At 47.6% G+C, this 16,421-nt stretch overlaps 1 protein-coding gene across 1 annotated transcript in view; it reads right to left on the bottom strand.

Annotated features, from left to right (window-relative positions):
• LOC141548528 (gamma-aminobutyric acid receptor subunit gamma-4-like) overlaps nucleotides 1–13,589 on the bottom strand; it is a 62,396-nt gene extending 48,807 nt beyond the window's left edge. Inside the window, exons 1-3 of the mRNA XM_074277477.1 lie at nucleotides 13,475–13,589; nucleotides 8,456–8,604; nucleotides 7,782–7,849 (exon numbers count right to left, since the gene is read on the bottom strand). Coding sequence (XP_074133578.1) covers nucleotides 7,782–7,849; nucleotides 8,456–8,604; nucleotides 13,475–13,530 — 273 coding nt within the window. The 5' untranslated portion in view covers nucleotides 13,531–13,589. The remainder of the gene's footprint in view (nucleotides 1–7,781; nucleotides 7,850–8,455; nucleotides 8,605–13,474) is intronic.
• Between the last annotated feature and the right edge of the window lie 2,832 nt (nucleotides 13,590–16,421).

The following is a 16,421-nucleotide window of genomic DNA, read 5'->3' as shown; positions in this document are numbered from 1 at the left end:
TGAGTTTGGCACCTCTTCTCTACACCAGCTTAAAGCTGCAAAAGGACAAAAACTCAGGGAATGATCAACTAAACTGCTTGAAGACCTCCAAAGATGGGGAGTCACTTCCTTCTGGGACAGCTTTTATAAAACTCGAATGAGGACTTTTTTCCCCTTATGTGGTGATAAAACAAGCCTCCCTACACATTTATCCAATTCTCCTAGTTTTACCTACTCCGCCAACCTCACATGACACTAGCCCTTAGAATGCCAGAAGACAGCAATCATGCTACCTCCCCACCACACCTCTTGCCCAGTCTCATCTCTTCCAGGCTGAATATCTCCAATTTCTTCAGCTGATCATCTTGTGATATGGTTTCTGGCCCAAGTAATAGTCTTCCAATTGTCATCTGGACATGTTTCAACTTGTCCATTTGTTTCCTAAAACATGGCCCTAAGGACCCAACATAAATCTCTAGATGTGATCAGTCCAGGGTACATTGTAACCTCCTTCATTCTGGACACTGTATCTCTCACTACAGCTTAAGTGTGGATTTGGGTTTGGGGCTGCCATGTGGCAGTTGTCATCCCCCACAATATCCAGTCTTTTGAATATAGATCAACAATAGCACCCCCCATCTTCCAGAGTTGTTGTGAGTGTTCAACGCTGTGCCTGGCACATAGTAAGTGCTATATTAATGTTAGATATCATAATTTTAAAATAGCTATCCTCACTCTACCACCCATGGAACATGCTAATTCAGCAAATACATGGAAGCTTGAGTGGGCCTGTCTCTGGACTTTTAAGGGATTGAGGGAAGGTGGCAAGAGGGCAATTCATCAGGATCCCAGACTTAGTGTTGGAAGAAACCATAGGGAACATCTAGGTCATCAAACCCCTTCATCTTATTGTAAAGGTTAAGTTAACATATTTTGGACTACTTGCCATCTAGGGGAAGGGAGGAAAAATTGGAACACAAGGTTTTGCAAGGGTTAATGTTGAAGAATTATCCATGCATATGTTTTGAAAAATAAAAAGCTTTAATAAAGAAAAAAAAGTAAAAAGGAAAGGTAACTAAGTCAAAAGAAGTGAAGAAAATGGCCCAGAATCTCAAAGGTGGTAAATGGCAAAGCCATGATTTGAATCCAGGTCTTCTTTCCCACTCCACCATTCTGTTTCTCAATATGAATTATTATCTACTGGCATCTCTTCCATCTTATACTTGTGAAATTAATACTTTGAGCCCATATAGGATTTTACATTTATACCTATTAAATTGTATCTTCTTAGACTCGGTCCACCGATTTAGCCAGGCAAGATCTATTTGGATATCAGTTCAATGCACTAACAATCCCTCCCGGCTTCCCATCACCTCAAAATGTGATAAGGGTGTCACCTCTGCTTTCATGCAAGTCATTGATTAGAAACTGGTTAACGGAACAGGACCACAAAAAGATCCCGTGCCAGGCTAAGACTGATCATCGCTCTTTGGTTCCAGCTCTCCGATGGGTTTTTCCAACACCTAACTATATCACCATCCACTATAGCAGGAAAAGGCACTGTATCTGGAGTCAGAGTACCCCAGCTGAAATTCAAACTGCTACTTAATACCTATAGAACCTTCAGCAAATCATTTCACCTCAGGGCCTCATCTGTAAAACACAGTAGTAGTTTGACCGGATATTCATTAAGGTCACTCAGCTTTAAAGTCTGTATCATCATATGCTCTCTCCCCCTTTTCGACAAGGATATCGCAGGAGACTTCGTCAGATGCCATATTGAAATTGAGGAATATTACATCTGTGCCATTCTCCTGATCCCAATCTAGTCACTTTATCAAAAAAGGAAATGAGGTTAGTCTGGCAGGACCTGCTCTTGATGAAGCCGCCATGCTGGCTTTGTGTAATCACCATTTTTCCTTCTTAGTGTTCATAAAACAACCTTTTTTAATAATCCATCCATCCACCTATCCGTCTAACAGATATTCACTAAATACTTGCTATAGGCAACACCCTGTGCTAGGCACCGTGATGGACCCAAGAGATGATTAAGGAGTAGCAGCCCTTTTAATAACATGATAGGCAAGAAGATAGGCCTTTGAGTTATTCCCCTTTCTGATTCTTAGTGTTCCTTCAGACTCATCATCCCCTTCACACACATACAAAGATCCGGCTTGTGTGTACCCCAAGATTTAGAGGAGATATAGTCCCATTACCTTCACATTGCCTGCTCCCCACATCTAGCTGTCCAAAGGGAAGTTGAGAGGCAAAGTCAATAAATAGAGTCCTGGACTAAGAGTCAGGAAGACCCAAGTTTAAATCCGGTCCCAGATACTTATTATGTGACCCTGGGCAAGTCACTTAATCTTTGTTTACCTCAGTTTCTTCATCTGTAAAATGGGGATGATAATAATAGCACCTACCTCATGGAGTATTGTAAGGATCAAATGAGATAAAATTTGTTTAAAGCACTAAGCAAAGTGCTCGGTGCATAGTAGGCCTTATACAATTGCTCATTCCCTTGCCTCATTCCCTTCCCCCTTCCCCTGCTCACACTGAGGAGACAGTATCAGTGCCAGAGCTAGCTCTAGAGAATAGCAAATATAGGGACAAGAGTCTAGGGGAGCTCCAAGAAACTATGGAGTTCAAGTAACTGGACGAATGCAAGGGGCCAGTTGACTAGGGAGGAACCAGCTTTGGTGAATTGGCAGTTTTTTAAATTAAAAAAAAAGCCTCATCTTCTTAGATGCATTCCTATATGCAAAGTACTTCTCCCATTCCCTGCCCCTTTTCTGCTCACACCCAGGCTACCTTCTTAAAACATAGTTTCCCCTCCAAAGCTGTGCCCTTTGCTTTGATGTTCACTGGGCATGATGAACGCAGACAGCAATGGAAGGGCCTAGAGAATACCAAGTTCCTGCCCTCTTCCTTACCCTATCCTTGTGTGGCCCTGGCTTAGCCACGTCCCTCTCTCTTAAGCATTTGCTTCCCCACCACTACTCCCTCTACAGAGGTGGGCCAGGATCTTTGTATAAAAGGGGATGGAGAAAGAAGTGTTAAATCTTGAAGTACTTACTTCTTCCCAGAAGTCCTGGAAAATCAGGCAGCATACAAAATGGTCAGTGACCATGGGCCATGGGATAGATTGCCTTGTTATTATTTGTTAGCATGTGGTCTCCCCAATAAATAGTAAGCTCTTTCAGGATGAAGATTGTCTTTTGCCTCTTTTTGTATCCTCAGTGCTCAGCATGGTGCCTGGCATACAATAGGCATTTAATAAATATAGATTAATTGATTGGATCATTAATAGGATCATTGGTTTAGAGTTAGATTAGGCCTTTGAAGATATCTAATCCAACCTCCTCATTTGACAAATAACAAAACTGAGAAGTCTAGAAAGATTTTAAAAATATTTATTAGAGGGCTTAAACGGGCCTCTTAAGGAAAAAAATTAGAAAATATCCTCCTAGGATCTAAATCAGTTCCAATTGATCAGTGATGAACAGAACCAGCTACACCCAGTGAAAGAACATTGGGAAATGAGTGTGGACTCCCTGCATTTTTTTTTCTTCCCAGGTTATTTTTACCTTCTTTCTAAATCCAATTTTTCTTGTGCAACAAGATAACTGTATAAATATGTATACATATATTGCATTTACCATATATTTTACCATATTTAACATGTATGGGACTACCTGCCATCTGGGGGAGGGGGTGGGGGGGGAAGGAGGGGCAAAGTTGGAACAGCACTTTTTACAAGGGTCAATGTTAGAAAATTACCCATGCATGTAAATAAAAAGCTATAATAAAAAAAAGAAAGAAAATATCCTCCTAGAAACTGGGAAGGCACTATATCTTCCCTCTGACTAGACTGAGTATACCAGTCACCACACCTGTATGGAGGAAAGAGGTCTGAGATAGTGGTACTGGGTGGTAGAAAGAGTCCTTAACTCTGAATCACCCGTCTTAGGCATGAACCCACCATGTGATTATAGGCAAGCCTCTTCTCCTAATCTAAGAAGCTGAGATAGAAGAGGGACAAATGTAAAATTTGACCCTTGGGTTCAAATCATCAATTACATAAGTGCAATATAGAAGAAATGTGGCTGGACAACAGCTCGTGTTAAAATAAAGGAGAATAGATTCAGTCTCTAAGGTCCCTAACAGCTCTGACACTACATCCTATGCGCTAAGCCCTGTACAATTATTAGAACATGACATGATGCTATGGAAAAACAGCAATGGGGGGACCTATAGAATACCAGGTTCCTGCCCTGCTCCTTATTTTCCAGCCTTGTGTGGCTCTGGTCTAGGCCAGGTTCCTCTGTCCTTCACTTCTCCCTCTGTCACCCCAAAGTTGGACCAGAATCTCAGCTTCAGGGGGGGGTGCCTGATTCTGGGAGCCAGGAGATTTGGATGCTAATTCCTGGGTCTATTACTAATGTCCTAACTCAAATCCTTTCCCTTCTCTGAGAACAAGAGGCTTGGACTAATGATCTGTAAGGGTCTTTCCAACAGTGATAAGAAAAGCTAACATTTATATACCACTTACTATGTGTCAGGCTGTGTGCTAACTGCTTTTACAATTATTAATCTCATTTTGATCCTCACAATAACCCTGGGAGATAGGTGCTGTTATGATCCACATTTTACTGATGAGGAAACTGAGGCAAACATGTTAAATGACTTGCCCTGGGTCACATACATACCAAGTTAATAAGCTAATAATAAGTCAGGTCTTCCTGAATTTAGACCTGCCACTATATCCACCAAGCCATCTAGCTGGGTAGAAGAGGAATTATTAATCTCAAGAAGTTTCTAGAACAAATTCCTTGAGCATAGTCAATAACTCCAAAGCCTGGTTGGCCTTGGCCTTCAGTATGGTGCAGTGGAAAAAGTGAGAGATGGAAGTCTGGGTTCAAATCCTGGCTCTGCCATTTACTATCTGGGTGACATGGGGCAAATCCCTTAACCTCATTTTCTTTGCTTGTCATATAAGGGTCTTTTACTAGATTACTTATCAGGACCATTGGAGTTCTAACTATGCCTTCAATCTTATGTTCCATGAGCTCTCTTTTCAAGGGCCTTCTTTTTTTCCCTTACTAACAGCCTCCCGACTGATCAAGTCAGAATGATTTTGCTTTTGGTCAAAGGACTTTGTAAGAGTTCTAGGCAAGGGGTCAGTATACATTCTTAAAATACAAGAAAGAATGATAGAAAAGGAAGTTCCATTCAAAATAGTTACAAAATGAATAAAATATCAATCTATCACAAAGTCAATCTGCCAAGACATATTTAAGATAAATATAATTAAAGAACGTATTATAAATAAATAATGACTTGAAAAATTGGATGTGTAGTAATTGCTCATGGTTGGGCTGTACCAGTATAGTAAATAGAGGTTTTATGTCATATCAGTCAAACTGCAAAGGCAGATATTTTATGAAGCTAGACAAAATAAATGCAAAATTCATTTGGAGGAACAAAATGTCTAGAATCCCATAGGAAATAATGACCAAAAAAAAGTAAGAATAAAGGGTGCTAGCACTGTTGCACCTCAAATTATATTACAAAGCAGTAATTATCAAAACTATTTGGTTATGGTCAAAAATAGAAAAGCAAATCAATGGAACAGGTTACATAAGAAAGAACCAGAAACAATCACATTTAATAACCCACTGTTCAATAAACCGGCAAACAAATTACTTGAAAAAACACTCCATTTGACAAAACCTGCATCTAACCACAATAAGCCCCAAATAAATGTACAACCTGGATATTAATTGCTTTTCTTTGAATCCCAAGTGCTTAGCACAGTGTTTGGCACATACATGCTTGTTGACATCATTAAAAAAAAATCAGAAGAGGAAAGTAAAAGCTTGTTGACTTGATATCATTAAAAATAAAATTAGAAGAGAACAAAATTTAGTACATCTCAAAACCATGGCTAGAGAGAGAGTTCTTAAGCAAACAAAGGATAGAAGTCATCACCAAGATAAAATAGCTAATTTCAACTATTTGATGTTGCAGTGCTCAAATACAAATAAAATCAAGGCAGCTAGGGCAAATAAGAAAGTTGTTTATTGGGGAATAAATCTTAGCGACCAATTTTGTAATAAGCATTTGGTATCCAGGATACAAAACCATTTACTAGATAGATAATTATACATGTATATTTGTTTATAAATAATTATATGCATATAAACCCAAATGTATAAAACACACATAGACCAAAAACCATTCTCTAATACAAAAGTAGTCAGAGGATATGAAAAAATATTTCTCAAAGTAATTGTTAACTCTTAACAACCACATGAAATATAGCTCCAAATCATTAGTTATAAGAATACAGATCAAAACCACCCAGAGGTTTCACCTAACGTCAAGGAAATGAGCAAAAGTGACAAAAGAAAAAACTGACCAATTTTAGAGGGACTATGAAACGATCAGCTCGTTAATACACCAATAGAGCTGCAAATTAGTCCAAACATCTCAGAAAGCAACTAAAATGTCTATATCCTTTGAGCCAGAGATTCCACTGCTAGTTATGTACAAAGGAGGTCAAAGACAAAAACAAAAATGCCCTATCTACCAAAATACTCATGTCAGCTCCAAGAACTAGAAACGGTATAGGCGCCCGTTGATTAACAATGATTAACCAGTTGTGGTACATGAACATAATGGAATGTTATTGTGTCATAAGACACAATGAATATGAAGAATTCAGAGAAGCATGGGAAGACATAAGAAAGAATGCAGAGTGAGGTAAGGAGAACCAGGAAAACAATATAAAATGTTGACTCCAACAATCTAAACAAAACCAAACAAAAACAATAAAAAAACTAGGAATCAAATGCTGTGTAATTACAATGACCATACTTGTCCTTAACTTAGAGAGGAGAATATATACCTCCCTCCCTCCTTTCTTTGGAGAGATAGAAGACTACGGTTATGCAACATTGCATATGCTATTAAATGCGGCTCTTGCGTTGATTTTTTCCCCACTTTCTTTGTCGCTCTTTGTTACAAAGGATATCTCACTGGGTAGGGGACGGGGAGGAATATATTCAGAAATTAAGGTGATGTGAAAACATAAAATAACAATAAAAATAAAATAAAGTTTAAGAAAGACCCAAAGCCAAAGAAACCAAAAGAATTTCTCAATGAAAACATAGGTACCATTTCCAGATTGATTTCATAAGATGACTCATCGGCAGTCACATCTGTTCTTCTCTTTGTATCTCTGGTATTTCACTCGGTAGCTGGCATAATTAGGTGCTGAACTGAATTGAATTGTTTTTAGTGGAGGGTCTGTAATAGTTTTTGAAGTGGGCAATACAAATGGAGTAGGGGTGTACTGGGACCAGTTCCTACAGGCTCCCGAGAGGCAACTGTGAAATTTTCCGTGCGAATATTTACATCTCAAAATAGGCAAATTCTATAAATCAGAGTTTGATTTGTTTTGTTGATTTCCAGTCTAAGTAGTGAAGAAAATGTTAACAATTCAGAATAAGCATAAAAGTGTTTCTTGGAGTCCCCTTTTTTGGGGGACACATGATTGTTGAATATTTACCAGCACACCCTTGAGAAGGATCCTCATTTATTTATAAGCGACTCTTAACAATAACTTTGCTTTGTGTGGTATTGTTATGTAGTAGAAGTTAGTTAAAATCCCTACACACACTTCCGGTGTGGTTCTAGATACAAAGAGCAGATCAAAGTAACCTCAAAGCTTGTTCCCAAGCAAATCCCAAGGATTTGCCAGGCCAGGGGAGCCCCAAGCCGATGCCTTTGGTACTCACCATCTGGATGACAGAAACGGGCCCGATGCTGTTCACATAGATATCGACATCAATGTTCGTAGGCTTGACTGAAAGGGGAGCAAGACAGAAGAAGGTAAAAAGCTAGCAATGTTAAAGTAAGAAGGGAAGGTGGCCGGAAGGAAGACCGCATATGTATACTTAAGCCACCATACTGGTCCCTCCAATATTCAAGTTAGAAAACATACCCACTTGAATAGAAGCATCTACTATATCTAAGGCATTGAAGACACAAAGGCAAAACACAAAAGCGTCTCCTTGACCTTCGATCAATTTTCATTCCAATAGGAAAGTCAATTCGAACCCTGACAAGTGTCTGTATAACACATATGAGGTCAATCCAGGGGGAGGGATTTGGGAAGGCTGCCTAGCAGCTGGGCATGGGAGTGGAAATCAGGATGGGCTTCATGTAGAAGGTGGTCCTCGGCCTGGATTTGAACCTGGCTTTTTGGTCTAGAAGATCTCCATCAGGTCCTGGTGACTTCTGCATGCTGGTGGTCAGAGTCCTTATTCCTTGGACCCAACTCTTCCTTTCACTCTCCTGTGCTGCTTTCGGATCTGCTCCCACCACCATTTTGGAAGTTTTTCTTTCTCTGCCCAATCTCTCCCTCTATTCTGATCTAAGGAAAAAGGACAGGAGTTTCTCTGATACTTACTTCCAATGTCAGGCCTCAGCTTGCTGTCATAGTCCTTCAGAAGGGTATTCAAGATCTGGGTGGCATCAGTCTCTTGGGCTCTGGGAGTCAGGACCCAAGTCTTATTGACACCAAGATAGTCATAGTCGTACTCCTCGGCACTGTCGGAGCTAGGATCAAGAAAGACCAAGTGAGGCTAAAGGCCCCTCTCTGAAAGCTCTCTCTCCAATGCCCCTCCCCAGAAAGATCACTTTTTCTTTAGCCCCAAATCCCCCAGTAAAGTCCACTCTCCCTTCCCTTCCCAAGGTAGCTTCTAGCAATTGCACCCAAAACTCCTTTCACCCCAGCGCTGGGATTTCAAAGTCAGGGTCTAATAGCAAGAGCAAGCAGGAGCCTCCCTGGCAAAAGAAAGAGGCAATGCTTTTGGACACACACACACACACACACACACCCCTTCCCTTTCTTGTCTGGCTTCTACAGTTTGAACCATGAGGCTGTCTCACACTTGCCACTGAACAATAGGGGGCACTTAGACCAGCCAGGCTTTAGTGACTCTGCCAAAGGAACAGATACCCTGGGGATTCAGTGTTCTTGCTGAGAAGGAGGCTAAGGTCTTGCCTCCCTCTAAACAAGACTGAAAGACCACCTCTGAGGGCTTTGGGAGCCCCAAAATGGATTCGGGAGAAAAAGGAATCAAGGTAAAGGCAAATATTCAGTAGATGCAGGTGAGCACAGCCTTTCTCCGGGCCTCTAGGAAGAGAAACCCTAACAAGAGATTTAGTCTGCTGATAATTTATAAGAATCCAATGAGCATTTAGGAGCTACTACTATGTGCAAGTAACTGGCTGGATAGTATTCTCTTCCCTCAAGGGGGAATCTAGCATGTAAGGCAGGGCTGGGAAACATCTGGGCCTCGAAATCAGTAGATGAGGCAACTGTGGTCAGTGATGAACAAAAAGCTAGGTACAACAACCTTCCGGCGCTTGAATTCTTCTAGTTGATCATTTTGAATGGCCGACAAATGATGTTATAAATACCCGAATGGCCCTTGGCAGAAAAAAGGTCCCACCCTGCTGTAAGGGGAAACCATGGCAAACTTCCCACAGCAAGTGGCACCAAAGAGAGCCTTGCCAGGGCTTGTAAGCGGCAGAGATGAAGAGGGAGAGCAGTCAAACAAAGGCAAGCTGTGGGACACCAAGTTTCCAAAGCAGCAATTTGCCTAGAATGGCAACTGTATAAGGAAGAATAAGATGAAAGAATCCTGAAAAGATATACAGTGCCGAAACTAATTTGTGATGAGCTTCAGATGCCAAACTAAGAACATTGTATGTTATTCTGGAAGCAATAGGGAGCTCTGGAAGGTCCTTAAGCAAGAGAGTGATAGGATCAGACTTGGGTTTTAGGGAGATTATTTTGGTAGCTGTTTTGGAGATGGATTAGAGGAGAGGGAGAGGGAGAGAGAGAGAGACTGGGAGTCTGATTAAGAAGCTGCAGGATAGAGATGAATTTGGAAGGGGGATGGAGAAGGGAGGAATGTAAAGAGATCTTTGCAGATCAAGCCCTCTATGGGACTGCTCATTGTATGTAACTTACTCTGTCCTCCCCGGGTAAGTTACCCAGAGTCCCCACTGTGTGCTGTGCCAACAAGGTGATCTGAGGGAAGGAGTTTCTCATGGCATGCGCACGGCTGATGTGGTGGGGGCCCTTGATAAAGATCCACTATTAACTATTCTGAGGGGTCAATCACAGCTCAGAAAGGGGTAGGATGGGAGGTTTCGTAGCAAAAGGAGAGAGAAGAGGGAAGAAGTGTCCACCGATGATGTGGGAAGGCGTGGTTGTGTTGGAAATGAGCCCCCCTCCCCATTGGTTTTCACAGAAGGATAGAGTTGTGACCCATCTCCCCATTCTATGATTGGTTAACAATGTACCCCTTGGGGTCTTACCACAACCCACAAATGGGGATAGACCCACTTGGAAGACCGCTGATTTATTCTCTCAGGAAAGGAGAAGAGGCCCCTTGTTGAAAGAGCTTGAAGAAAGATGAAGAGGGTGGAACAGTTGCTGAGAAGAACCTCCTATAGAAAGAACAGTCGTTTTTTTTTTAATTTTCAAAGTTGGTTTTTAATGTGAAATCTTCATCTTTATGATACTAAAGACCTTTTCCGATACCTCTCTGTAGCTTGGAAGTAAGCCTGGGTGAAGGAAGGCTAATCCATCACAATGAAGCCCTAGCAGAGCTAACCCGTCTGGGAAGGATTCTTCCTTGTTGTTGGCAGACTGGCCTGGCAAAATGCGAGAGCGGCTCAGCAGCAGCAGGTCAGTCACCGGGGGATGAAGGTTTGGGCTCAAAACCACTCAGGAGAACCATCTCCCCAGACACGGGAAGGCTTCTGATGTCCTTTGCTAGGATACCCTCACTGAGAGACTGTGACTCTTTGGAAGTATGTGTCACTCATCTCTTGGAGGGATCTGCTCTCTGTCAGCCTGTTCTTTTATTAGTCAAAAGCAGTAATTAGCCAGCTCCAGCTCGTGTACATTATCTTGGAGATCTCAGTCATCGGGGTGGGTCACCCATTGGGTGGCAGATAGCAGGACCACAAGCCTACGGTAGCTGCTGGGGGTCGCCACTCTGCAAACCCAACCTATTTCAGGGATGGCAAACCAAGTGAGCTGGGAGTACCTGTTTCCTCGTCCCTGGCAGGGGGAAGAAAGCAGGCTGGCCAGAGAAGCCAAATCAGCGTGTGTTTCGAGCTGGGGTAGAAGAGGTACGATACCCAGACCTCGAAGCAATTTTTGCCCCATCCCGGAGCCTCCCCTTTGCCATGGTGGAGAGAAGGCCCACTGGTGGTCTGCCACATTCTAGGAGAGAATGGGCTCATCCTCCCTCACTGTCAATCAGTATTCTAGAGATGGCCCAGAGGAATTCTCCCAGTGCAAATCTCTGGCCCTGGAGGCTCAGTAGATATGTGGGGACCCTCTGGGGTGGCGGGCCAGAAAGGAGGGCAGGTGAGGATATCGGCGCCCGAGGAAGGGGTGAGTGAAGGGCAGCAGGGTGGCCAGGGCCAGGGTTAGGCAGCGGCTGGGGCGCCAGCTCTTCTCCTTCACTGGGGCCCTTGGGCCATTTCGGGCTGTGGCAAACCAGAGACAGTGCGGCCACGGGGGAGCCAGAGCCCTCCTCACTCTCCACACCCCGCTCCCCAAAGCGTCCCCAGGGCTCTCCGGGGCTTTGAAAGCTGGCACTCCCGAGATGCCCGAGCGGCCCAGAGGAGTGAGCAGCCCAGCCCGGGGCCACACGGGACAAAAATCAATCTGAGCAGAGGCACTGCAGAGGGAGGGCCCAGGGCAGGGGAGGGAGGGCCCAGGGCAGGGGAGGGAGGGCCCAGGGCAGGGGAGGGAGGGCCCAGGGCAGGGGAGGGAGGGCCCAGGGCAGGGGAGGGAGGGCTGGCGAGCCCAGAGCCTGAGAGGATCCTTCGTGGGCAGCGGGGTCCGGCCTAGCCTGCTGCACTAGCCGCGGCAGCCCCCAGCCTGCCCGGCCGGCCCCGGCCCACTCTCGGCCTGCATCCCTAATGGGATTTGATGGGCATTAAGTTGCCTTATTCTGCCAATTAGCTCCAGCCAGTAAAATCCCACTTCCCTGGAGCCCTGAGGGTAATGATCTGCTGACAACATGTTCTCTCCCCGATCCGGCCATTAAGCTCGCTGGCGGGGCTGGGGCTGGCGGGGCAAAACTTGCCAATCCGCAGGCTGGGGCTCGGGGAGCTGTTTACAGCAAAGCCTCGGCCGGGCGAGAGGCCGGGGAGAGGCCGGCCTCGCTCCCGAGCTGCCATCTGCACCCGCCAGCCCCACCCTGAGGACGTCAGGGGGAGGGCCGAGGGGGAGGGGGCGCTGCTGGGGAAGTGGGAGGGAGGCTGGGGCGCAACAGGCCGGCGGCGACCAGCCTCCCTCCCTTTGGGGCTCGCGCCTCAGCCCCCACCCGCTGCCGGACTCGGGGTGGCCTCTGCCCGGGGGTGGGCAGCCAACCCCCCCCCCCCCCCCCGCCGCCCTCACGGACCCTCAGGTGAGCCGGAGGGGGAGCCCGGGCCCGGCCACCCGCGGCCCCTCCCCCGCCCCCAGTCATCGCGGCCGAGAGACCGAGGCTCAGGGCAAGTGACGGGGCACACGGCAGTGAGTTTGGCGGCCACTTGCCCCCGCGCCCGTCTGTGCCCCTTCTTCAAGGGAGGGACACGGGCTGTCGGGGTCGATCCGGTCCCTCCCCCCGACCCGGAGGGAAGCCCGCGAAGCCCAGGGCAGCCCTGCCCGGGCACCCACTTGGAGAACGGGGAAATGAATTGTGGGCGCCGCCGCGGTGCTGGAGGAAGCAGAGGACGCGCATTCCCGCCCCCTCCCGGCCCGGGGCTTGGGGGCAGAGGCTCCGGAACATGGCCCGGGAGCCGGGGACCGGCCGGCCGCCGCCGCGCGGTTCCCCCAGCCACGCAGGCAGGAAAAAGCCAGGCGGAGAGGGAGCCGGTGCCCGTGACATTACCGCACTCCCCTCTCCCGCCCGCATCCCCTTCTCCCCCCGCATCCCCTTCCCAACTCAGCCCTGGACTTCTTGGAGCTGGGAGGCTGCCCCCCCACTCCTCCCCCCGGCTCCCCGGGTCTCCCCTCGTCCGAATCCCCCGCCTTCAAAGAGCCAAGGGGGCAGGCTACTTGGTGCCAGCCGAATCTTGCCGGGGCCCGCGCAGCTCCGCTCCCCCAGCCATCGGGCAGACCCTTCCTCAGGAGAGCAAGGGGGTGTTCACGGAGAGGCCGGACTCAGTTTCCCCATCCGTCAAAATGAAAGGAAAAATGGTTTTTCAGGTCTCCTCCGGGACTAACGTGCCAGGAGAAATGGAGAAGGGCTCGGGACAAACAGGAGCAGCGCAGGGGAGATGGGAAGGGGGGGGGGGCATAGGAGAGAAGGATGGCTTTTCATTTAGCAATTTGTCTCCTGGATGGAAGGGGTCGCGTGGCTGGGACGGGATGGGATGCGGGGTCCGAAGGGAAAAGGCGAGCCCTCACCTGATCTGGAGGGCCGGGTAGATGGCCAGGTAGAGCAGGAGAAGTTTGCCAGACATCTTGCAGACCAGAGGCAGCCCCTGTCTCTGAAGCGGAGTGTCCACAGAGAGAGAGGCTCAGCGTGAGCTTTGGGTTTTGAAAGGATCCCAACTCTCCCCCCACCTCCTCTCCCCTCCTCCTCCTCCTCCTTCCCGCCTCCTTCCCTCCCCCTGCCTCCTTCACCCAATGGAAATCACTAGCGTCCCTCCGTCCGTCCGAGGGAGCTGCGGCTGGGCTGGGCGAGGGGGGAGTGGGAGTCAGGTCGGAGGTGGGGGGGAGCCCACCGAGTTAAGGGAGGAAGCGGCAGCAAACCCAGGCCAGCGGCTCCCCCGCCCAGAGGGCGAAGGCGAGTTCCCAAGGGAGCCTGGCCCCGGGAGGCTCCGCGCGGCTCCGCAGCCCCCTTCTCCCGGCCGCGCTCACCAGAGGCCAGGTTCCCGGTGGGGGGCCGCCCCTCCCCCGCCTGCCCCCGGGTCCCGGCGCGCACAGGTGCGGGCACACGCTGCTCCCACCCGCGGCCCCACCGGTTGCTGAGGCAGTGCCCGGTCCAGGCGCTTGTCCCTCCTCCCTTCCGCCTGCGCCCCTCCCTCCGGAGCCCCGGCCGGCCGGCCCCTCAAACATCCACCTAGAGACAGGGCCAAAAGTTGGGCTTTTCTCAACCTACTCCTTGGCAGAAAAGGAGCAGGGGAATACACTCGCGCGCGCGCGCACACACACACACACACACACACACTCACACTCACTCACTCGGGAGAGGGAGAAGTCTGATGCTACAGGCTTCTTCCCAGGGTCCTAAATCCCTCCTTTTTGCGGGGACTTTTTCGGGAAATGTCTGCATTTCCGAGATTAGAAAGGAGTTAATCAGCCCCAGGGCCCCCTTTCCCCCAGAGGCCTCTGCTAAAGGGTTAAAGCGGCCACAGCGGGGCAGAGCCGCGTCGGCCCCCACCCTCCACTCTCCCACTGAGAGGATCCATGGGAACCCACTAAGTGTGGGAAATTTTCTGACCCTGCGGGAAAGGCTTCCTCCTCTGCCTCTCAGTAGCACGGCTTGACCAGACCACTGCAGGGTGAAGTGAGCCACCTTTAGGCTGCATCGGGGTGAGAGCGCCCCGGAACACAGAGGCCGGGAGGGGCAGCAAGTGCGGGACGGCTGCTGCCTACACCTGGGCCCATACCAGCCTGACTTCCTTAGCGTGACCATGTTCAGCATCCCTCCCCGCACGCATGATGGGGCTTGGTGTGTGTGTGTGTGCGCGCGTGTGCCATAAAGCGTGTGTCTACACTGATAGCCGCCCACGCCTGAAATCAGACAGGTTCAGAGACTAGGAGTTAGAAGGGACCTGTGAAATCCTCTCTGGTCAGAGGCTCTTAACCTTCATCAGATTGGATTGTTTTGTTTTGTTTTGTTTTTAACATTTTGATAACTAGATTTCAATCTCATTGTTTCCCTTAGTAATCTCAGATATCTAATTTCCACATTTAAAGACAATTTTGAGCAGGGGTCTGTAGGCTTCAGCAGCAGGGGAGGGGGGGCAGCCATGGGGGGCACGCAGCATTCTCGATCTAATCCAGGATGTTGTTTCACAGGGGGAAGGGACCACTTGCTCGAGGTCCCTGAGGAAGGGCAGGAATTTAAACTCTGGCTCCATAGCAGAGAGGGCCTCTTTCCACAGCTAAGGTCTTATTCCAAGGTTCCTGTGTTAAGGTAGTCATTTCTCAAGACCCTCTTCTGCATGCTTGCTGAGACTGAAAACTGTGAATTATGGGTCAGCATGAACTGAAGAACAATGACAGTTATCTGGCCCATGCTTGCCAAAATTAAATGTTAAGGGTGATTAAAAAAAAAAAAAGAAAAGAAAGTTGTAAGCACTGAGCAAAGACATGACCAGCTGTAACGATAACCGATCTGACCATGAGACCCCATCCTCACTCACAAATCTTTCATGGCTCCCTAGCATCTCTGCAATAATGGAACAGGTAGCAAGGCACTGTGTTGAGTGCTTTACAAATATCGCATCTGATCCTCTCAATATATCTTAGCAATAAGTGCCGGCATTATCCACATTTTACAGGCCCCTCTTCAATAAAGGTAAGGTGGCTTGTCCAGAGTCACATGGCTATTAAGTGTCTGAGACCAGACTCGAATACAGATCTTTCTGGCTCTGTATCACCTTGCTGCCTCTATCACAAATCCCTTAAACTGGCCTGCAAATTAGTTTAAGCAGAGCTTGGAGATTTAGACATAAGAAATGGTTTTTTTGGCAGAATCAAAGGTTACTACATAATGTGCCCAGCTCCTGTTTCTGACCTGTTGTGGGCAGGAGGTTTACATTGTGTGTGTGTGTGTGTGTGTGTGTGTGTGTGTGTGTGTGTGTGTGTGTATGCGTGTGTGTGTGTGTGTGTGTGTGTGAGAGACCCTAGGGCAAGTCAGGACTGAATTACAGAGAAAGGGGCTCATTGCATTGGAAGAGGTTTTCTCTCTTGGGAGTTCTGTGTCCCAGGGAAATCCCAGGTCCAGTCCCTAAGCTTATCCCAATAAGTATCTTGTCTAAAGTCTGCGCTAAGCACTTGTTAGCATCTTGGCAAGGAACTTAGGTCTGTTTGTAAGCAGGCAGAAAACCAGGCAGATATTTGTCTAGCAAACACAAGTGCAGATGATGAAAACTGAAGGAAGGATTCTGGGAAGTGAACCCATTAACAAGAGGGACGGGCCCCTATAGGTTTCCCAGGTGGGCTTTGGAACTCTAGGCGCATGCTTCTGATTTTCTGCAGGATATCTGAACCTTGGTGCCCTTGAGATGCCCCACACTGAACTCAGTATCTTTCCCCTCCAGAATGCTCCTCCCTTCCAACTACCCCCTTTCTCTGCCATCCTACTTACTGTTCACCTCTCCTCCAGCACTTGGGATCTTGG

This window comes from Sminthopsis crassicaudata, chromosome X, assembly GCF_048593235.1.
Source record: "Sminthopsis crassicaudata isolate SCR6 chromosome X, ASM4859323v1, whole genome shotgun sequence".
Taxonomy (NCBI): Eukaryota; Metazoa; Chordata; class Mammalia; order Dasyuromorphia; family Dasyuridae; genus Sminthopsis; species Sminthopsis crassicaudata.
Note: the sequence above shows the minus strand (reverse complement) of the source record. Positions and strands in the feature narration are given on the sequence as shown.